At 38.5% G+C, this 23,252-nt stretch overlaps 1 protein-coding gene across 1 annotated transcript in view; it reads left to right on the top strand.

Moving 5' to 3' along the window:
• The window catches only part of LOC111875224 (neuroblastoma-amplified sequence), a gene marked incomplete at its 5' end in the record, with an annotated part of 93,589 nt that extends 70,743 nt beyond the window's left edge, over positions 1-22,846 (top strand). The window contains 8 exon segments of the mRNA XM_023871284.2: positions 3,601-3,830; positions 5,675-5,797; positions 6,579-6,755; positions 8,478-8,634; positions 10,053-10,291; positions 15,024-15,150; positions 18,125-18,253; positions 20,942-22,846. Of these exon segments, the coding sequence (XP_023727052.2) occupies positions 3,601-3,830; positions 5,675-5,797; positions 6,579-6,755; positions 8,478-8,634; positions 10,053-10,291; positions 15,024-15,150; positions 18,125-18,253; positions 20,942-21,226 (1,467 nt within the window).
• Between the last annotated feature and the right edge of the window lie 406 nt (positions 22,847-23,252).

Here is a 23,252-nt window from a genome sequence, read left to right as displayed (position 1 = left end):
CTTGCACTGACCTCCTTAGCTGTTGCAGATGATGTCAGTAGATTTTCTTGAATTGTTTCAAGGATGTAGTTTACCAACTTTTCGTGATATAAGGGCTTCCAATTTTTTATGATTCCCATGCCCTTTTGCTGTACTAGGGATGTGGTGGTGGGAGACAGAAATTCCAGTTCTATATATTTTTTCAAAGAATCTAAATGAGGGTGTGGTGCACAGTTGTGAAGAACCCATAAATCTGTCCTCGATTTCCATTGTAATTCCATGTTCCATCTCATTGGCCTTTTCTCAGAAATTTCAGATGTCATCCACGCATTTTTGTTAGCGTAGTACAGAACTGGTAAACTGTCCATGCTAATCCCCTTAAAGCACTGAGGCTTAGCCCTTTCCCCAATAATTAACAACTTCCATATATCAGTTCCTGATATGTCTGAAGAGCACAACACAGTAACACAATCCATAGCCTTCTTTGAATCTGATAGAGCTGTGTGTTTGTAGCATAGGGAACCATCCAGTGTGGCTTTCATCAGCATTATAGCTATCATCTGTGCAAAATGTCTGAAGTTTCGCAGCTTTGTGGATTTCCATTGTTCAACATTTACAACATTAGCACTGGCCTTCTTGCCATGTGCCTTCTTGCATTTCATCCCAAACCTACATTTCCACCAAGACAACCAACTGTCTGTTGCTTTGAAATTATGACCTATCTTTTTAGCTAACGCCTCTGACTGCTCTGACACCTCATCTAGTAACAACAGAGAACCACTCATTGGGAGGCCTCTTCAGCATCTGGATCCTTACCGTCACACTTCCATTTCTGGGGAGTTCCCTGTTGTCCATGGCGTAATGTCCATTCATGCCTCAGATTTTCTTGCTGCTGTATAATGCACACAAATGGAGATTTTGGCACTCCAGTTAGCTCTGCCAGTTGATGATAACTGGTTTCATGTGGTTGGCTTGTAATTTGTTCAAGTAAGGCAATTTTGTCAGCAAGTGTTAAATCTCTCCTAGTAGGGAGATCCTGTAGGGATCTAAAGTTTTAAATGAAAAAATCACTTTACACAACACACTAGACTCACAGACACAGTTGCTGCAAGATGGAGAGCAACTGTAGCTAGGTATTCATTTATACTGAGTCAGTGACTCATTAATGGTCTAGTAATCACAAGTGCACCATGAGGCAGCTACGGACCCAATTAAAAGGCACGTCCCAAATATGTGGAGAAAATTTTGGTTACAGTCTCAATTTGTTTTTGTTCTTCTGGATTTGCTTCAATTAACTGGTGACCCTAATAATTGGAATCCACAGTATTTAATTCCAGAAGATGTTAATCATGGCAGAATACTAGTATATCTGGCATGGAGGAAACTCCAGTTTTATATCAGGTTAGTGAAAGTTTAGTTTAAAGTGTCTGAATTGTCTTATGAGGTAACAAAGTCAGTACTTTGTGTATATGGGGAATACCAGGCTTCACTATAATTTACAGTCCATATAGAGCTGTGGGTCTCCTTGTCCAGCCAACATCTTGAAGAGTATCATATCAGTGTGGGGCACAGGGGACTCTTATCATGACAATGTTACCTCTTGAGAAGGTGATTCCTACATCCTTGCCTGCCTTGCAGAGACCCAGTAGACCAGACTACCACAACTCAGATGTTCTTGGTCAAGGGTGGGATGTAAATGCACTCAATTTAAAATAAATTAACATTTGGAAAGAAGGAATTCTGAGAAAAACGTCAGTCATGGGCCATATTTGTGACATTTTATCCTATAATGACAGTAAAACTTGTGACTTGTATTTGGAAGTTGCCTGTTTTGAATCTTGGCTGGAATGGTGGCTGTCCTGATTGAGATTTTTATGGTTTTCCTCAGTCTCTGCAGGTGAATGCCTGGATAATACCTTAAAATAGGCCAAGATCACTTCCTTGCATAACTTTTCCAGTTCATATTTCTTTTATCATTCTACTGTTTGACACTATTTAATCTGAGCTGCTGATAGCATAATTAAATAAACAGTAAATAAATATGTTTGTTTCATGCTTGGTTTATTCCTCAAACCTGAAGATGGAGACAGTATGTTCCTCTGAAACATTGAGTTCGCTCTGAACTACATGGTGTTAAAACTCAGAAGATTGCATTCTTAGTAACTAAATAGATCCTACAATCTGGTTGCTAATCAAAGAAACAAAATGTTCAGGACCAATCTTTCTGGTCCCTACGCCGTTTCTTCGGTTCTCCGACCGGTATTCTCGCGGCGTCTTCCACGGGGACCTCTTGATGCTCTGCCGCCTCAGGTTTCGTGTTCACTGAGACTGGCTCCAGTACGTCTTGGCAGGCTGTCGTCTCTTTCTGCCAGGCATCCATATTGGCTTGCAACCTCTTCTCTCGCATGGCGGCCGTCCTTTCTTGGATGGCTCTTGTTTCTGCTCAGGTGGCTTCGGTTTCTGCGACAATCTTTTCTCACCAGGCAGCCATCTCTTCCCGCCAGGCTTTTCTATCAGCCTCCGTTTCTTCCATGTAGGCTTTTCTATTGGCTTCTGCCTCTTTCAGCATTTCGATTATTAGTTGAAAGCCTTGCTCCATTTTGTCGCAGTAGAATACTCGGTGAACAGTAATTCAATTTTTTTTTTTTTTTTGGCGTGTTTAAGTTCGTAACACTTCTGACACCAGTTGTCACGTGTTGGGCGTATAACGTCACAAATAAGTTCACGCCGTGGTTTGATATAGCGAGTTTATTCCCTTCGCTCACTTACACACACTTTACAGGCATTTTCACTTGCAGTGTTACAATCACTGCTCACAATATTCCGGCGATGCTGGACCCAGACGGATATTCCGAAGCTTCTTCTTCGAGGCCTGTTCCGAGACTGAAGGCTTCTCATCAAAGCTAGGCTATTTATACCCTCGCCGCTGCTAGGAAAATGAACCTTCTGTTATAACCATGGAGACGTTGCTTTGTTTGTCGTTACCGTGGAGATTCGATGTTCTCGATACAACAGCTCACTGTTGGAATTACAGTATCGCTATTGTTACTTCTTATGCAACGGTCTGTTCTAGCGTTTCCATAGAAGTGACTTCTGGATTCCAGACACGTTACAGTATGTTTGTAATATGACACAAATTTTAACAGTTAAAATTATTAACTCCATGAACTAGGATCTTCCTTATGAAGTTTATAATTATTTGGTCAATAAAATAATCACCTGCCTCCATCAATCCACATGATTCATTTTTGTGTCACAAAAGTCACCATTGTATTCTGTCCTGTGCCAAATATGTCCATTTCACATCTTTTCGTTTTATCTAAGGTCTGTTTTGATATTATCCTGCAATTTGAATCTTAGATCTTCCAAGTGGTCCTTTCAGCCTAAGTTTCTTGATTCCCCCACAACTAAAACATTTTGTCTATTTAATCTGTCTTGATTTAATTCTTCTAAGAATTGTAGGTGAAGAATATGAATTGTGAAGCTGCTCCTTATATCATTTTTCTCCCCATTTATCCTCAGTTATTTATTCTTATACGCTCTTAGTGAAAAAACGAGTTTTACACCAAGAAAGCCAAAGGTAAAATAAAAGTTATTGAACTATTATTGTGACTTTAACAGATTCCGAACACCTCTGTTCCTGTATCAACCAAAGAGTGGCTTGAACAATATGACATGTGCACTGCACATTTCAATAAAATGACAGCAGCAGATATTCTCAGTTTCATTAAGGGGACATGCTTCTCTGAATGTGGTGTGGATATGATCTCTTCAGAATGCAGAAGAACCATTGTTAATAATGCCAAAGAATACTGCCAGGCGAAGCTGGTTTGTCTACCAGAAGATGAAAAGTAAGACAAAATTCCTCTTACATAACTGATTCAAATGTGTATTTTGTTTATGATGATTATGCAGTGAATGTAAATGTTCATGCCTTGTAGCTAGCAAGACACTGATGGCCTCTTATTGTCTTCCAGGTGGAGAAGTTGCCATAAGCACTGTGCATATCATAATTGTGTGTGTGTTTCTTACAGCAGGACAGCAGGCAGTTAGCATATCAGTAAAGCAATAAAGTATACATACATTCAGTGAAGTATTCTCAGGTGATCAGTCATATGAAGATGGAATTAGTATCTGTTTCAGAGACTGTCTCTTATCTGTCTTCAGGGGTTGATGTGGCAAAGAATGTGGCCACATATCACATTGTAGTGTGTTCGGGCTACTGTGGATGCCATTCGGTTTGTTAATTGGTTTCATTAACAACCTACAGTTTGTAACTACAATTAATTTTAACACTGTTGCAAGTTTACACAATTTACAAACCCTACACACTAATCTCTTCACTCTTGGTGTCAATATTTATACCCACTGAGCAGGCTCATGACTGTCGCAGCATAGACCACTGAAAGACAGCCAAAAGCATACTCTTTGAATGTAAACGCGACATGCGGGTACATCACTCATTGCTTCAACCCCTTCTAATGCAGTTACAGACAGTCTACAAAGTGTTGGATATTATGAAGTGAAGTCGGAAAGTTACTTCCATAGAATTTCTCTCAGATAATACATAAAGCCAGTGTATTACACATTCAGGATTGTAGTCCAAACTGAAATCACGTTTCCATTTAACTCCCAGTACACTGAGATGTCCTATCAATACAGCAGTTTACTGATGCTATCTTGGAAGAACTGTATATCCTTTGCTGGAGTTACAAACATTTTGCTTCCATGGACCCAAAATCTGGTTTGAATTAACAGTCTGCAAGATGTTTTTTCAATGGCCCAAACAGGTGGTAGTCAGCTGGGGCCAGATGAGGACTGTGTGATGGATGATCCAGAATCTCCGAACCAAACTTTTGCAGACTGGTCATTGTTCATGAAAGTATCTTGCCTCTCTTACCCCTTAATTCTCTCTTCACATAGTGGATCACCCAAGAGATTTCAACATGTACAGTCTAATGAAATTTCCATTTAATATAAGCATACATTGATACAATTATTTTTTGTTGTAATAGTGGTTATACTAAGCTGTGATAAATGGGGTGCAGAATCTCTGTTCGTGTTGGCTCCCTGAGAAATAGGTTTTTCGCTTGTCACACCAGATGCCTTGTCCATGTGTATAGTCATCATGAACAAAGTACAAGGGTATTAATTAGTATCTAGGCTAGGAGAGGTGGTAGTGGTATTAACCCTTTGCTCGCTACATACCCACTAGATTGGTTCAGGGTACTTGCATGAAAATCATCATAGCTAAAGGGATTGGCCTCTTAGTTAATTGGTTTAGCATTTCTATAATAGATGGCATCAAATGTGACTGATGTTCAGAGGAAAGAATGGACTTTCACATGAAATATTTCTGTTTTTGATCAAAATTCATTTGAGGAAAGTATTGTGGGTTTTTCTGTGCAACAGTATTTACCACCACAGGGCCTAGCCTTGACATTTCTAGCAGGCAGATGTATGACAGGGCTTGGCAGTGTAATACCTAACCTGTTGGTTGAGCAGATTGAAATACCCAAGAATTCCTCCTGAAGTCTGACTCTACATTGACCTTTTCTTATGTTATAGGATCGTTAATTGATTTCTGGAAGAAAATTAATGAACAAACAAAAGTGATCAAGGTAATCATATGAAAATGATTTGTTTTCTGTCTCACCATCGTGAAAATTTTATTATGCAAATGTGCATTTTATAGGGATGAATGGAATGATGCAGTAAGAACTCTGAATCACTGGGTGGCACATTTGGATACTGTAACCTCTCTGGATGCCTTAGAATTCTGCATAAGTTTGAAGCAACAAAGTCAGTGTGTCTTCAGGTAACATAGATCTTTTTTTGTCAAGTTTGTAGTTGAGGAGAAGAAAGTGGATATAAATGATGTATTCTGAAAACAAATTAAGATTTGCTTTTCTTTCCAGAAGCAGATGATATAATAAGGCCTTGAAATAGACCAAGGTTGCTACTTCCAATGCCTGTGTGGTCTAGTGGTCAGAGTTCCTGGCTACAGATCAGAGGTCCCGGTTCGATTCCCGGTGCTACCAGATTTTCTGGGAAGTAATTGGTCTGGAACGGGGTCCGCTCAGCCTTGTGAGGAAAGTAGCGGTTCCGGTCTAGAAAACCGAAATGAATGGCCGTGGGGATTTGTTGCACTGACCATGTGACACCCTCTATCTGCAAAAGTTGGTACTAACTCGCTCAGTCGGTATAGTTCGCTTAAGGACTAAAGCCATGGAGTTTGTTTCATTTGTTTGCTACTTCGAAATCCTTAATGTATTCTCTGTTCATGGTCTCTTACTATTTCAACTGCTGTTATGTAATCTCTGTAGTTGAAACTTCATTGTTCAGTAACCCAAATATTTTCTGTGCTATGAAAGAGGTAATTCATGTCTGGTATCTTCTACTCATAATTCATTTTAAGTATTACTTATATAGTGACGAGAGCTTCTCCTGTCAGCTCTTGAGAGGCCAAAATAATTGTTTGTGGGTTTTTAGTACACCAGAATTGTGCTATCATGTATACATGCAAACCATTCACATACTGTGTTGCTGATAATCCAGCATGGAACAGGTTTCTGACTTTTGTATCATTTGTTAATCAGGTTGTTTGATCTGTCAATTGGAGAAGCTAACCATGTACAAGAACTCCTACATTTGGGTGTGACAAGCGACATACCATTGGATTCTCTAAAGATGTTTATCTCACTCTTACCAATATCTGAAAAAGCATTAGAACACTGTCTTGGTAATTTACTGAAGGAGGCTACTGTAAAAATGAGGTAAGTGTTCCACATACTGCCTGACCACTGTCTGATCTTGGGCCTGGTTCCATCCCATCACTAACCCACAAAATAGAGAAGTAAGTTGGGTGAGGTTGCAAAATGTTTTTCTCCACAAAGGCATTGTGTATTGTGCAGTCTTCACAATTTAAAGATTTTTCTAGTATCTCTATTACAAAAAATTAGTTTGTTCTGAGCCATGCATGGACCGGCTCGCGTAATGAGTGACGTCATGGCTTATAGCCATATCTTCCGCGCTACCCTTTCTTTCACAATCCTAAGCTTACCCCCTTCTCTCCCGAAGACAACGTGATTTCCCCTTCCTTTCTATCCCTGTGTCTCGGGAGGAAGTATGTTGGAGAGCGAAGTTTTAGTCTGATAAGTGGGTAAGCACGTCTGGCGGACCAGCCAGGGATATTTTCTAAACTTCAGTTCAGAAGGGTGTTGTTTCAAAATTGCGTTTCGGCATACTCTGGGTTTGGCCACAGACGTTGGGGTTTACAGTCACCAGCTATCGGGGGGATGGTGTGGCGGCGATACGAGAGTTAGTTTTTTATATAAATATATATTATTTTCTTGAGGCCACCTGTGACTGAGGTTTGCTTAGCCTGTGGCAGACCAGTTCAGTTTAGTTATTCTATGTATTTGTCTTGATGCTGCATGTGGCTAGGAAGGAAGTGACCTTGTATTCAAATGCCACTGGGCCAGTGAAACTGGGCAGGTTGTTGAGCTGATGCCGCAAGGTGCGGATTAATGTAGGGTGGAGAAATTCAGCCAGGTTTATTTTTGTCATAACTTATTTTGTGTCTATTAAACATTGTTGTTGTTATTTTTGGGTCTGTCATTGGCTTCAATAATGATTCTCCACTGTAAGCTTGGTTTCCCACGATGATCTTAGGGAGCATGTAAACACAATGCGAGGGCCAGCAACGACAAACCACTCCCGACTTCACCGACGCTTGGTGGTGGTAGTGTGAAGATGGGAGTAGTATCAGTTCAGTTCCATGGTAACAGAACTAGAAAAGAGGTATACCATAGACGACCTAATTTTTAGATAGTAAGATCGAAAAGAAAAAGTCAAATTTGAAAAGGTGTGGGTCTGTTACCAATTTGATTTATTCTTCCCATTTTCTCACGTTTGACATAGTTGAAGCTGAAATAAAAGGTTTATAAATTTGGGGTGTATAAGTCTATGGCTGTAATTTATTGACCACTTTAAAACACAACTCGTAATTACGCTTGACTGTAGCACCATCTCTAATTCCCACACTTTACAAGTCTTTTGTGGCCCGCAGTGTCTTCACTAGTAGTTGCCTGGTATCAACTTCTAACATTGGCTGCTTCCAGGCTCAGTTTCTCTCTGAACAATGGCTCCCTTCCAACTGAACTAAGCTGTAACTTTGTCCTTCCCACGGACTACTGTAAAAAGACCATTTCCAACAGTAACTCTGTCATGTGTTGATTTGTTGCTGAGGAGACATGTTTGATTGTTACCTGGTAACTGGTCTACCCACTACATTATCATAGAAGTTCTGCTCTGTGGATGTTCCCACTATGTGTGAATTCCTTCTTTTGCAAACATGCAGAGGCCATGAACTTCAGAAGGCCATACCTGGAGTCCCTGTATAAGAAAGGACATATGTATGTTAAAAAAATTGTGTAACAATTCTTTCAAACAAAAATGTGCTCTTTTATTTGCATTGTTTGTTCAACGTATTGAAGTGAACCTGAACGATCCCAGTTGCTGTCTGCAGTGCTGAAAAGGATGCAAGAAAGTCTGGCATGTGGCACCATTGTAGTTCCACAGAAGGTGGAAGCATTATGTGAGGATATGAGTTTGACACCAGAAATAAGGCTTCAGGCATTAGAACTGCTGCAGGTACAAAAACATTTTTATATTTAAATTTCCTTTAGTCTTATGAATGTAGATACCCCATACATATGTAATCACCCCTCTTTCATGATAGGGACACCCAAATTTTTATACATCACTGACGTATTACAAGTATTATAAAGTCTATTTTTCTGTCTGCAAATGTGTCCTCTTCCTATGGCTTGATCTTTTTTTTTTTTCAGATCTTGTAAGAGATCATTCTTTCAATTTGTGCTTTAGTCTCTTCTGTAATTTTATTTAACCCGTTGCCGTGGTTCGACGTGTATGTTTCGTCAGGGATTTAAATCGTCTGGGGGGGTTCGACGTGTATGTTTCGTCCAGCTGCACACCTATGTTATAACGCCCATAATAATTGATGATTTTGCTGTAGATTGTTAGATTTTTCGCTGGCCTGTTGTCAGTAGAACAGAGTATAAATAAGACACGACTTTATCTGCGCCAAGTCATCGTTACATATACCTGTCTTGCAGCAAAGTTCCTGTTGCTTCTGGTAGAGGTTCCTCGTTCAAGCTGTTATGAAAGGCGTGTTTTCTTTGCTTTGAAGATATAAACAGCAGAGACGTGATGTTTATAATATAATATTGCCCTGAGCTGGCCACACTAACACACTCAATTGGAATTCTTAGAAGAGGGGTGTCCAGTAATTTATTCTCGCATGATCCATTGATTTCGCACAGTATATAGCACCCAGTTCTTAGAAAAACGTCACGAATTAAGGCAGAACACTGTGGTCACCCCCTGAGACGATACGGATGTGTGTGGGGGAGGGAAAAGAACTCATTCCTTCATGTATTATCGCTCCAGCTGACGCCATTTTATCGTACTGACCTTGGTGGTCGTTTCGAGGGATGACCATAAATATTTTTTTGAGCCAGCTAGGCTCTGCTTTCGTGCACTACATACCAGCCAGTACTTAGAATAACTTCATGAATTCTGTGGTCACCCCTACGNGATCATTTTAGTGAAAGTTTCATCCTTCAAGGCGTACCATTCACTGCTGAAATACTAAACAACCTGCTTCCATGGCCGAGATACAGGGCGCCCATATTATAAGGTAAGGTTATAAAACCACCATTTAAGATCATTTTAGTGAAAGTTTCATGTTCCTATCTCATAGAATTTAAGAACAATGATGAATAAATAATTTTCGAGCAAAATTTAAATGGCCGGCTGAATATATTACCGCAGGAGCCGCGGCCGCGGAATTTAAATGACCACGTCAAAGGGTTAATCATGTTCTTGATGATATTTGTAATTCTGTAATTTTTAATTTATATTTGTGTATCAAATAAAATCTGAAACCAAGGCACTGGGCAAGATCTGGAATTAGAGATATCACAAGAACAGTCTGTAAGTTACTAATAAGCTCCAGAATCTAAGTATATTCATTCCTTTATGTATAGAGCTTGAAGCCTCATGAACTGAGAAGCGATACCGTGCTGATGTATCGTCTAACTCAGGCGACTGTTGCCTCAATGTGGGCACAGCCACCCATTCAGCTGCAAGAATCAGACTTCAAAACACCAGAGTCATGTGTGCATCTATTCAGCAGGTTGTTGGAACATGTTCATACTTGGCAACAGATAATTATCCTCAAGGATCTCTTGAATAAATGGCTGCAGTTCCAGGATATAGATATCAGGTGACTCTATTTCCCTTTTGCTACTATAAAGTGCTAACCCTGGCCAGTCACCGTGCTTATAAGGTTATATATTTCGTTCGGTTTTAGTTTAACAGGTGACAAGACAGCTCAGAATATTGTGCTGCTGTAAACCATTGTGGTACTGTTCACTGAATGATCAAAGGATAATAAATTCTTAACAGTATCTACAACATTATAACCTTTTGTCTCTTTGTTTGCTGTCTAAAAACATAAAAATATCCAAAACTTTACAATTGCCTATAGTTTGTATCAGTCTGAAATTTGGACTCTGATAAAAAAGGAAGAATGTAGACTGAAGGTATATGACAACAAGGTGCTGATGAGAATATTTGGACTGAAGAGGAATGAAGTGACAGGAGGCTGGAGAAAATTGCATAATGAGGATCTCCATAACTTGTACTCATTTCCAAATGTAATTAGAATGATCTAATTAAGGAGGATGAGATGGGCAGGGCATGTAGGCAAAGAGAAATGCATGTAGGAATTTTGTGGAGAAGTCAGAAGGTAAGAATCCACTAGGAAGATGTAGATACATACATACATACATACATATTTATTTCGTTCCAGAGATCTACAATTGGCAGCGCTGCCTTGAGATATAGAACATGTCAATAAAAAGTACATTTAAAATGATAAATTGTTAAAAATTAAATATCCAAGACATTTAAAAAGGCCACATATAATTGTAGTACATTAACAGTTGTAGAACACAAACAAGTAACACATCAAACCAAATCACAGACACGACACCGAAACAAACAACGTCAAAAATCAGGTGCCATTCACAACAATTATAAACAAAAACAGACAGATAATATTATATTCTAGATGTGACAAATAATAGGCGCAATCTTTATCTATAGGAAGCACAATCATTCCTTGATTTCCATTCATAATACTCATGTAAGGAATAAAAAGAGCCCACCTGCAAAAATTTTTTTAGGGAATATTTGAATTTCTTAATGTCCTCTGACAAGCTTTTAATTCTACATGGCAAGTTGTTAAATATCCTAATCCCACTATAAAACACTCCCTTTTGCACTTTAGTCAGTTTACAGGTTGGATAATGTAAATCTAAACCCCGTCTAGTGTGCATGCCATGAATATCTGAATTTGTTACAAACTTGTCCATATTCTTAACCACAAAAACAGATATTGAGAAAATATATTGTGAATAGAATGGAAGAATGTTTAATGCTTTGAAAATTGGTCGACAAGAGTCCCTGTTACCCGCTCTCATTATTATTCTAACTATTCTTTTTTGAATTATGAAAATTTGGTCACTATTAGTTGAATTACCCCAGAATATTATACCATATGACATGATATATATGATGTAGGTCATACAGTAATATTAAAATGAATCTTAGGTTGGGGTGATACAGAGTGGAATCATCTGGCTCAGCATAGGGACCAGTGGTGGGTTCTTGTGAACTTGGTAATGATCCTTCAAGTTCCATAAAATGTTAGGAATTTCTTGAGTAGCATATACACACTGGTTAACAACAATGCAACTACACAGGCTGGGTGATGAATTACAGCCAAAGGGACACCTGTGAGTTTAAAAAGTAAACTAACATAGAAACACAAAAATTATACAAATAATGTGCAATAACAATATCCTTTACATATTGCAGATAAGAGAAAACAACACCACACCTTAAACCAAGAACTGCACGATAACATTAATTTACCCATGCCACAGGAAAGGTTGCATGAACAAGTCATTTGGATGAGTAGACGATACCCACAAGTAGAATTGGATTTAACTCTTTTTTTAACTAAAATATTAGGGTTGACCCATTTTTAATATTAATTTTGATATGTAACATACCATGCAGTGCAGCAGTTTTAGCATGGTGGTAGACACCTGAAGATGGCCATGTATGGCCGAAACATGTGAACGGAGAAATAAAGTGACTGCAACGATTTGCGTTAGTGACATATATGAAATAAACCAACTATGATGATGATGATGATGATCAGGGCCTGGATTTTGATGACCTGAAAATATTTAAAAAATTACCTATAAAATGACCAAAGAAATCCAGAAAAATGATCTAAAATATGACCCAAAAATGTAATATGTCAGAATATCTACTAATTATTTTAAAATGTATTTCTAATCTTTATTAACACTGAACTCATCTTTACTCTTTTAAGTTCGTCCTCGTTCTATGTTGAAAATTAAGCAATATTGATTGAATTTGAATCTAAATGTTTTAATACGACTTTTTCTGTCATGTTAGAACGCTTATTAGATGTACATATATGGTATGTGTTCCAGCCTTTAAGTCTTACCTCATTCATTCATAGTTGCAATAGATGAAAGTCAACATGTGGAAATTCTCGAAAGAGAGCGCCTATTGTCCAACGGCACATTCTTATACTTGGAGAAACTCCTTTCCACATCTACAGACACAGTGGGAGCGTACTTCAAGTGTACCAAATCACTAGCAGTAAGTTCTTCTTCAATAGTGAAAGCGCTGAAGGTCTCTCCTGACAGAATTTGAGAAATGCTGCATAATGTTTCATAACCTGAGTTTTTATCTAGAACACTTTTCATTTTTCTTGACACCATTTTACCAATGTACCCTGACACTTTCTCCAAATCATTGGCTATTTTTTTCACTAGAGCAAGCGAATCTTCTAACATTGCTCCTTTCTCCTGCAGGCATTGGATTCCTTCTGTCAAGGAACTGAAATTTGCCTCTATGAAGGCCAGTTGTCCTTCCATCTTGATGCATGAGAACTGTTCCTGAGCAGTTTCAGTTGCCCTCGCATCCTCCGTCTTCATTGAATCTACAATGTTTTTCACTACCTGAAAATGATCGCAATAGTAAATTGCAGCATCAATCCACATTCCCCACCTCGTAGTGATGGGTTCCGGGGGCAGTGGAACACCAGGAGCCATAGACTTAAAATGCATTTTACGAGCTGGAGCCTTGACGAAAATCTTCTTCATCCTCGACACGAGAGCATCCACTTGAGGAAATTTTGATCTCACTTCCTCCATCACTCTATGCAGTGCATGAGCTAGGCAAGCAACATGCACCAATTTCGTATAAAACAACTTCATTTACTTGCCTGCTTTTACAATATATGGGGCTGCATCGGTCACAAAAGGCAAGATGTCGCCGTGTTGTATACCCTGTGGCCACAGTAGAAACATCGATCTGTCAAAGAGTTTACAAATTGTGGAATGATTAACGGATTCTAGCACCTCACTCGTAAGCAGAAACACTTCACCTGGTCCATCAACTTCCAATGTTCCAATGATGATGTTTGCCACGTAGCGAGCCTCCGTATCGCAGGTCTCATCAGTGGAAACGAAGATCTTCTTCCCATGCACTTTATTCCTAATCATTTCCAGGATACTGTTGTAGCACTGGGAAAGGTAGTTTTTCCTGAGTGTGGATTCATCCAGGATGGAACGACCACACTTTACTTCCAGAAAATTTTTCAGTTTTCCATTGTTCAGAGCCCAAAACAGAATATTTGTGGATGCCAGAGCATCACACAGATCTCTGAAAAAATCTGATGACTTATTTCCACCTCCAGATGAACACTGTTGTAGTAACATTTGCACAGGTTTCTTTTTGTTCGAAATTTGCACTACTCATAAATACTTGTCATGGCCAATATGTTGTTGTACTGTGAATCTTTTTTCTGCTGCTACTTTTTTGTGTCACACATCTTGCAGTATAAAATGTCACCATCAGTTGAAAATATATCATCTCCAAACTTAGCTACAAATTGCTTTAAATGACACGATTAATTGGCTTTGCTTTTGGCATCGTGATAAAATTAATCACTCTAGCGCAACACAGAACTGAACTTTTCTCACCGAGAACCTTTCGTCAACTGTATCTTTATCTGTATGGTCAAGGGCGAGGAACTGGAGACAGAAGGAGTTTTATTGAACAACAATGTCATATGAAGCAAGAGATTCTGACTAGGAATATGTGTAACTAAGCAAATTGCTTTGTATAAAGAGACACAGTGTGAATAGTCATTGCCGGACCCTCTTTTATGATATGTATTGTCAGCACTTCTGCGAAATGAATGGAAAGGATGGGCCAGGATTACAACCTATTATTGTCTACTGTGGCCTTTGTAGAGAGCACTTAGGAGAAAGAGAAAGAACACTTTGCTTCCATATTTTTCACATTTCAGAAAACATATGAAGAGAAATTCCCTAAAATGGCCAAAAATGACAAGAAATACCCTTAAAAGCCCAAAAAATTACCCCCAAAATGAAAAAATGCCCTTAATCCTAAAAAAGGTCAGAAAAAGACAAAAATTACCTATAAAATTTACATTTCTGTAACCAGCTGCTCATATCCGAGATTTATATATTTAAGAGCATTACAAAGGATACAAGGAAAAAAAGATTACATGTCATCAAAATACGGGCCCTGATGATGATAAAGTGATACCTCTAACAGGCCATAGAGGCCCGTAGGGTTGTGATATGTTGAGGCTTCCAAATTTTCTAGAGAGTCGGCTCACAGATGGTGGTAAGGATATCAGCCTCATATGTCAGCTGCACTTTATCCCCAGGAAGATTCCTGGTATTCATTTTTGTTAGATGCTGAGTTAACCCACGGGCCATTTAATGCAGAGGATAATTAGGTGTGTAGTCATTGTCTCCAATGTGTTTGTAAATTATTCATTTGCTAGATATTTTATTTCTATTTTATGTTTGTAGTGGTAAGACATCTGCAAATCCTTGGATGCAGCTCATATACAAAATGATAGTTTTTGGAGATAGAAACATGGATGAGGTGGAATGTGTACTGGAAGATATTTTTCAACATAACATCTTCTCACCAACTGTAAGTAAATGTTACTTTGAGTGACAGTTTGTAACAGAAACCATTAGGTCTAACTCCTTCCAACAAAAAAAATAAAGCAGACTGCTGCTTTACCGTTTCTCACGGTGTTGTCGCTTGCAGATTTCTTATACTTTTTCTTCTACCCTGAAGATGGGGGCGATACGTTCCTCCGAAATGTCGGTTAACACCACATATACACGGTGCGAAATCCCAGAAGACTTTCTTCATAGTCACCGCCGTGAAAGCCTCAAATCTTACTTTGAGTTGCACTGTTTACAGTTTTGTGTCCCTCATTGATCTTGCTGATCTTGATCCTTTAAGAAGCTTCAGTGAAAGGACCAAAACGGTAGATACAGGGAAGAAATGGAAATTCACAGATGCTTACTCATAAACAAGTTAGAGATAAACAAAAAATTTAAATGGTGTGCACTTCAGAAGAATTAGTATATCAGAATATGCTGTGAAGCTCCAAGTGAAAGTTGTGAGAAAAATAAGAACAAAAATTTATTATTAAAAACAGAAGAACAGTATGGATGAGGTAAAAGAGGAAATAAGTTGGGATGAGTTATATTTGGAGGAGAGACTGTACAGTAGCTCAGACAGTTAGGCACTTGCTTCTCACTGCAGACTCAGATTCATCATGGGTGACTTCACAAGATTCATGGTGAATTATGTGGTGCTGAATGTCTGAGTTACTTTGGTATTACCCGTGTGGTCATCATTTGGCCGTTGCTCAGTACACATCTATCACTACTCTGTGGTGTGTGACAGTCCTCACCACACAGCATATTATTATGTCCGTGGTCTCTAAGTTTGGGTCTACGTTTGTGATCCAGAACTTAGCTGGATACACAGTAAGGAAGTAGGGAACTTTCATTGATAAAGCCACAGTAGTTATACGTGGTACAGTCATTAAGTTCGTGGACTGACGTTTTGTCACATCATATTACAAAGTATTCACATACACTTACACAGATCCACATCGGCCCTCGAAATAGTTGCTGTTAGCTGCTATGCAAGTCTGCCAATGTTGATATAGGTGCCGAAAACATTGCTGAAACATATATTGGCAGGAAATTTCCATACGGCATCTCTTGTGGCATTGACGACCTCCTCAGATGACTGAAATCTATGACCACGTAGCTTTGCTTTCAGCAGTGAAAGGGAAAGAAATCATATGATTCAAGATCAGGTGAGTACGGAGGGTGTGGCAGAATGGTGACCTGTTGCCTTGCCAATTCCTCTTGGACAAGAACAGAGCGATGTGCAGGGGCATTGTTGTGTCGCAACAGCCAATTTTTCATACACCAAACGTTTCACTAAGGGACTTTGCTAGTTTCTAGTAGAACTTGATGTTTGCCCGTTGTTCAAGCTGTCACATTTTTTTATTTCCGCCACTTTCATTTAACTGCAGTTCACAATAGAGGCCACAGTTCTGCTTACACTGTTTGCACACAACTGCCTCTTGGTGTTACGAGAGATGAACTGACAGGGTATCAGATCGTGCCTCAACCTATCCGTTGTAATGCACTGCAACAACGCTTTGTGGCCAGTCCACGAACTTAATGGCTGTTCTAGTATGTCAGTAGAAGACAAATCCATTGTAGGTGAAGCTAAGTGGCAGGGTCCAGAATGGGCTGTCATGAGTACAGTAATGAACTACTGAGTTCCATAAAACGCAGCAAATGTCTGGACTAGCTGAGTGACTCAGCTTCTTAGCAAAGACTGCCCTGTGAAGTATCATTTGCTACATAGCAGTCATAACACACTTGTAGAGTCAACATCACGTCTCAAAGTCGTAGATTCTCCACATGTCTTCTCGTAGTTACAAATACCAATGTTGAAGCAGCACAGTTCACAGTATGCCTCAAGAGAATCAACTTTTCATTCGTTCAGGATAGTGGATAGTACACAGTATTCATCTAACATATTTAGTTCATAAGAATTCCCCTAGGCAGAGGTAGGTTTGTATGGTAACAAGCGTACCAAGTGTTGAAATAGAAAACTTTTTCAAAGAACTCAAATGTATTACAACTCCCGCAGGAAGTTCAAAGTGGGACCACGAATATATGAAATGATAGCCTGAAATTTCCTCTTTAATTTCATACCCAAAGAATTACTTTACATGAAAAACAATGGGTCAAAATACGAGCTGAAACGTAGAGCCTGAAATTTCCTCTTTAATTTCATACCCAAAGAATTACTTTACATGAAAAACAATGGTTCAGAATACACGCAGAAACTTGGAGCTGCAATACGGGTGCGGGGTACAGACCCTGGCGACATGTGACAGAAACTGCTGGCGTGTAGTGCACCGAGCCCAGAACTGAAGGGTTAATCTTAGGACAGTCAGTAGGACTCCTTGGAAGTGGGATCAGCCTGTTGCAAGGCCACTACCTACACAAACACAGAATAAACGCAGACCTTGAGTGGAATTTGAACCCATGATTCCAGCTTTTGGGTGAGCAAAGACAGTTCGTGCCTTAGATTGTGCAGCAACTGTGACTGGCAAATTAAAAATAAATACTGAAAATTGTTTTGGATGAAAGTTACTGAGAGAGGTTGAGGAAATATAAGTTGGGGGGGGGGGCAGCTGTACTGATTGCTGATGATGGGGGGGAATACATCAGCCAGAGTCAGGAAACATCCTTAAATAAATAAATCATCACTTAATTTCAAAAGTGTGAAATGTACAAGTGCAAAAATGTGTAAACGCAAGAATTATTTTGAACAAATGTACACAGTAATGTAAATCTACCAGTGTTTCGATGTAGACACCCAGTGTCAGATTTAATTGAGGTTCGTTGTATAGTTTTGGAACTTGTGAACATAAGCATGACCTTGTAATGTGTTCATTTTATGCTCTTCATGTGATAAACACACAAAAGGAAACATTCCAATCTCTTGGGTTGTGGTTTGCATTTTTTAGCATCTGTTGTTAGACATAAATGAATAAAACTTGACTTTGTTACAGAGTATTGAGCAACTGGTCTCCATGACTGAAGAATCTACAGACCTCTCGTTACTGCTGCTTATATGTCTGCTGTCTAACCACTCATCTTTGCACATCACAGTTACAAGCCTCATACAGAAACATTTGTCTGTGAGTTACATGTAAATTTTACCACAGTGTTTGCTCATGCTTTTTCATCTTTCTTTAATCTCTATGTTTATTTGCTACCTCAGTGCCAGAAGATCTTTCTTGAAAAGATAATAATCACCCATTTGGTCAGAAAAGAATCTCATACTTTTACAGAACTCAAATATCAGCATGTTTATACAGGGCCTTGTCATGAGCTAGTTGAATCCAGTGCACTCCTTCAGACCCAGTTTCTCAAAGATCAATATTATCCCTCCATCAATATCTACATTTCCCAAGTGTTTGCTGAAACGGTATAAATCACCAGGTAGTGATCAAATTCTGGCAGAGCTTATTCAAGCAGGAGGTGAAATATTACATTCTAAGATCCACAATCTAATTACTTCTATTTGGCATAAGGAAAAATTGCCTGATCAGTAGGAGTCTATTATTGAACCAGTTCACAAAAAAGGTGATAAAACTGACAGTAATAATTATCGGGGGATATCACTGCTGTCAACTTCATTCAAAATTTTATTGAATATTCTTCTCTCAAGGTTAAGTCCATATATATATAAAATTATTGGGGATCATCAGTGTGGGTTTCGATGTAACAGATCAACTACAGATCAGATCTTTTGCATTCATTACATATTGGAAAAAAATGGGAGTACAATGAGACGTACATCAGCTATTCATAGCCTTCAAGAAAGCCTATGATTCAGTTTGAAGGGAAATATTGTACAATATTCTGATAGAGTTTGGGATAACCATGAAACTAGTTAGGTTGATTAAAATGTGTTTAAATGAAACGTATAGTAAAGTCCGTGTAGGTAAACATTTGTCTGATAAATTTCCTATCCAGAATGGTCTAAAGCAAAGAGATGCTTTATCACCACTCCTTTTCAACTTTGGTTTAGAATATGCCATTAGGAAGGTCCAGGGAAACCAGGTGGGACTGAAATTAAATGGGACACATCAGCTGTTGGTCTATGCCAGTGATGTGAATCTTTCAGGTTATAATGTAGATACCGTAAAGAAAAACACACAAACTTTAATTGACATAAGTAAAGAGGTTGGTCTAGAAGTAAACACTGAGAAAACTAAGTCTATGTTGCTGTCTCGTCACCAAAATGCAGGGCAAAATCATGATATAAAGATAGGAAACAGATGTTTTGAAAATGTGGCACAGCTCAGATACTTGGGAACAACGATAACAGATCAAAACCTGATTCAGGAGGAAATTAAGAGGAGATTGAACTCAGGTAATGCTTGCTACCATTCAGTCCAGAAACTTTTGTCTTCTTGTCTGCTGTCCAAAAACAAAAATTAGAATATAGAAAACTATATTTTTGCCAGTGGTTCTGTATGAGTGTGAAGCTTGGTCTCTGACATTAAGGGAGGAACATAGACTGAGGGTGTTTGAGAACAGGGTGTTGAGGAGAATATTTGGACCAAAGAGAGATGAAGTGACAGGAGGTTGGAGAAAACTGCATAATGAGGAGCTTCATAACTTTTACTCTTCTCCAAGTATAATTAGAATGATCGAGTCAAGGAGGATGAGGTGGGCATGGAATGTAGCACGAATGGGGGAGACGAAGAATGTGTATAGGTTATTGGTGGGGAAGCCAAAAGGAAAGAGACCACTGGGAAGAACAAGGCATAGGTGGGTGAACAATATTAAAATGAATCTTAGGGAGATAGGATGGGATGGTATGGATTGGATTGATCTGGCTCAGGAGAGGGACCAGTGGAGTGCTCTTGTGAACATGGTAATGAACCTTCGGGTTCCATAATATGCTAGGAAATTCTTGAGCTGCAAGATTGGCAGTTCCTCCAGAAGGGCTCAGCTCCATGAGTAAGTAAGTAAGTTTCTCAACAAAATATATACAAAACAAACAAACTCCATGGCTTCAGTCTGCAAGCGAACTATTCTGACCGAGCAACCACCGCTTGTCGGCGAAGTTAGTGCCTATGTTAGAGAATAGACGGTGTCACATGTTCAGTGGAATGAATCTGCCATGGCTGTTAATTTCGGTTTTCTAGACCGGAGCTGCTATTTCCTTGAAATAGTTCCTCAGTTATCCTCATGAGGCTGAGTGGACCCTGTTCCAGACCCATTACTTCTCAGTAAATCTGGTAGCGCCAGGAATCGATCCTGTGACCTCTGGATCTGTAGCCAGTAACTGTGACCATTAGACCACAGAGGCAGTCTTCAACAAAATATATGCATTTCTTATTTTTCCCATATATGCTTCCTACCATATTTTTATCTGTCTCAGTTTAATCAAGCTAACAGTATTAAGTAAAGTATATAAATTATGAATAATGATTTTCTCCATCTTCCTGTTATTTCCTCTTTCTTATATAACAAATATTGTCCCCAGAACTTTGTTCTCAATCACATAAATCTGTTATCTTTCCATATAATAAGAAACAAAGTATTTTTAAAAGTTTGTGATATCAGCTTTTCAGATACACTTACAGTAATAGTCTTTATTTTAGCAGGAATACTGCATAATTTTTTATGAATTCAATTTCTTTCAAGCAACTTCTAGGATCAAAATGTATGTAGTATGTATAGCTAAACTCTATTCTGAGTAGGATGTTGAAATAAACACCCTGTTTAAGCATCTTGTATGTTTGAGGCTGCCATTGAATTGAAATGTATGATGGTGATTGTGTTAAATGTGGGCTTTTTATTTTCTGTAGGTGGACAGTCCCAAATTAAGCGATCGGTTGCTGTCTCTTCTCCTCCAGAAGGGACTGGCTCCTGCCCTGATTACAACTCCTGCTTATTCACAAATGGTTGAACACATGTTGATACAGTGTACTTGTGATCTTCCATCATGGAACACGGTAGCCAATCAGCTTGTGGCTGCTGGCAGTGTAGCTGAGGCAGGAACTATGCTGCTTCTTCATATGGGAGTGTCACCTACTCTAGCTGTATTCTCAAATGCACTAGCACTTGCAAAAGAGACATCCCCTGAAGAATAAGAGGTAAAGGAGGGACACAACACTTAAAGGTATTAAAATAAAATAGTGGTAGATCGTTGTTAGAGTGACATGTTATGAAGCGAATGTCCCACGTATCCCTTCTCAAGTATGGTCATCAGATGTTCTCACAAATTATAAAAATAGTCCAACTAACAACATTTAATTCATTATGGATAAATGGCTCTGCCACGCAGAAAAACATGTTGTGAGTTATGGTTGGAACTGTTGTGCCATATACATATACAGATTTTTGCAAAGAAGTTGCATTTTTTAGTAATTCCTTTTTCATACAAAAAGCTTATATTAAATTATAGATCTTATCCTAATACTCTCATTTTTGGTAACACTTTTCCTTCCTTTTCATTTTTCTGCTATATGAAACAGGTTAAGGCATTCCATACTGTTGCATGCTGCCACCAAAGTGCACAGCGTGTGTGTGCATGTGTGTGTGGGTATCGGGGGGCACATGTACATGCATATAAGGATGTAATATTGTTTTGAAGTTTAAATTCTAACATATGAACATAGGTTAATGTACTTATACAGCTGACTGACTCTGTATATGTGAAATAATTAAGTTTTGTTTCAAACTTGGTAATTCTTTCTTGGCATACTCTTAATTAATTACTGGTATCAAAAAGGTTTCATTATATATCAAGTGGTAGAAGTTCAATATGTGGTTTGGAACACCCACATTAAGATGTTCCTTAAAGTTTGAGATCTATTGTCTTACTTTGGTTCATTGGTTGTACTTTATGGTAAATAATATATTTAATTGCCCTGTTTATACTTTTGTTACTGATGAATGCTCAGAAATTTTCTGTTTTTATTCATATATGTGTGGTATTGGTAAAGTAATGTGGCAGAATATTTTAAGTTTATTTACTGATTTCTTGAACAATAATTGTTATTATAAAAAGATCTTGTGTCTTTTTACTACACAAATTTCCTGTTTTGCAGTTATGATGCTGACTATTAGGATTTACAAACCAGTATCAGAATATTTTCAGCGTCACTGGTTTGGTCATAATCCAGAGGCATTCAGTCCAGTTCACATCCTTACAGCCTACTTTCCTAGAATACATTTTGATATTATCCTTCTCAGTCTTTCAAGCCAAAATGTGTAAAACAAGGGGATGTTTTATTACCATTGCTATTTAGCTTTGCTTTAGAATATGCCATTAGGAAAGTTGAAGAAAACCATGTGGGACTGAAATCCAACGAGACACATCAGTTTCTGCTCCATGCTGATGATATAAATCTATTGGGAAATTAATATAACCACCATGAAGAAACACACAGAATCTCTATTTGATGCCAGTAAGAAGGTTGTTGATTTTAGAAATAAACAGCAACTAACTATATGTTGTCTCTTCACCAGAATGCAGGGAAGTCATGACATACAGACAGCTAATAAATCCTTTGAAAATGGGGCAGATCTTCTGCATGTGAATTACATGACCCACCTCCTCCTGCTTCAGCAAGAGTATCAATAAAATTAGTTCATTATATAACACCCTGTTGCCCCACAATCTTACAAAACCATTGATGATCAAAGCTCTGACTAACCCCAGGTAGAACAATGGATTCTCAGATTAATGTGTACAAGTTATCACTCAAGATGTGCACGAAAAAGTACACAGAGAAATGCTGATTTAGTATTCCCACATTCATAAATATTTTTCCTCATCCCAGCTTAAGCCCAGTATATACTTGTACAATGTATTATTTGCCATATTCAGTGTATTTCAATTTAGTAAATAATATATGTTTAGTAAAAAAAGTTTTTTTTTGCCTTTCGGAACTCACACCTTGATTTAGTGTGACTAATTGAAACAACAATTGATATACTTTCTCTCTACTGAAGACTGTTATCACACAGCTATAATCTTTTGTGAGCGATGTCACGCTGAACAAGCACTAAAGCCCAGTTACTTAAGGCTTTGATTCTTGATGGATCTTCCTTCAACTTTTACTTTGTCATTATTTTAGAAATTAATTTAATATTATTAATTACTAGCTGTAC

This window comes from Cryptotermes secundus, unplaced genomic scaffold, assembly GCF_002891405.2.
Source record: "Cryptotermes secundus unplaced genomic scaffold, Csec_1.0 scaffold472, whole genome shotgun sequence".
Taxonomy (NCBI): domain Eukaryota; kingdom Metazoa; phylum Arthropoda; class Insecta; order Blattodea; family Kalotermitidae; genus Cryptotermes; species Cryptotermes secundus.
The sequence above is the reverse complement of the archived record's forward strand: the minus strand, read 5'-3'. Positions and strand labels throughout refer to the sequence as shown.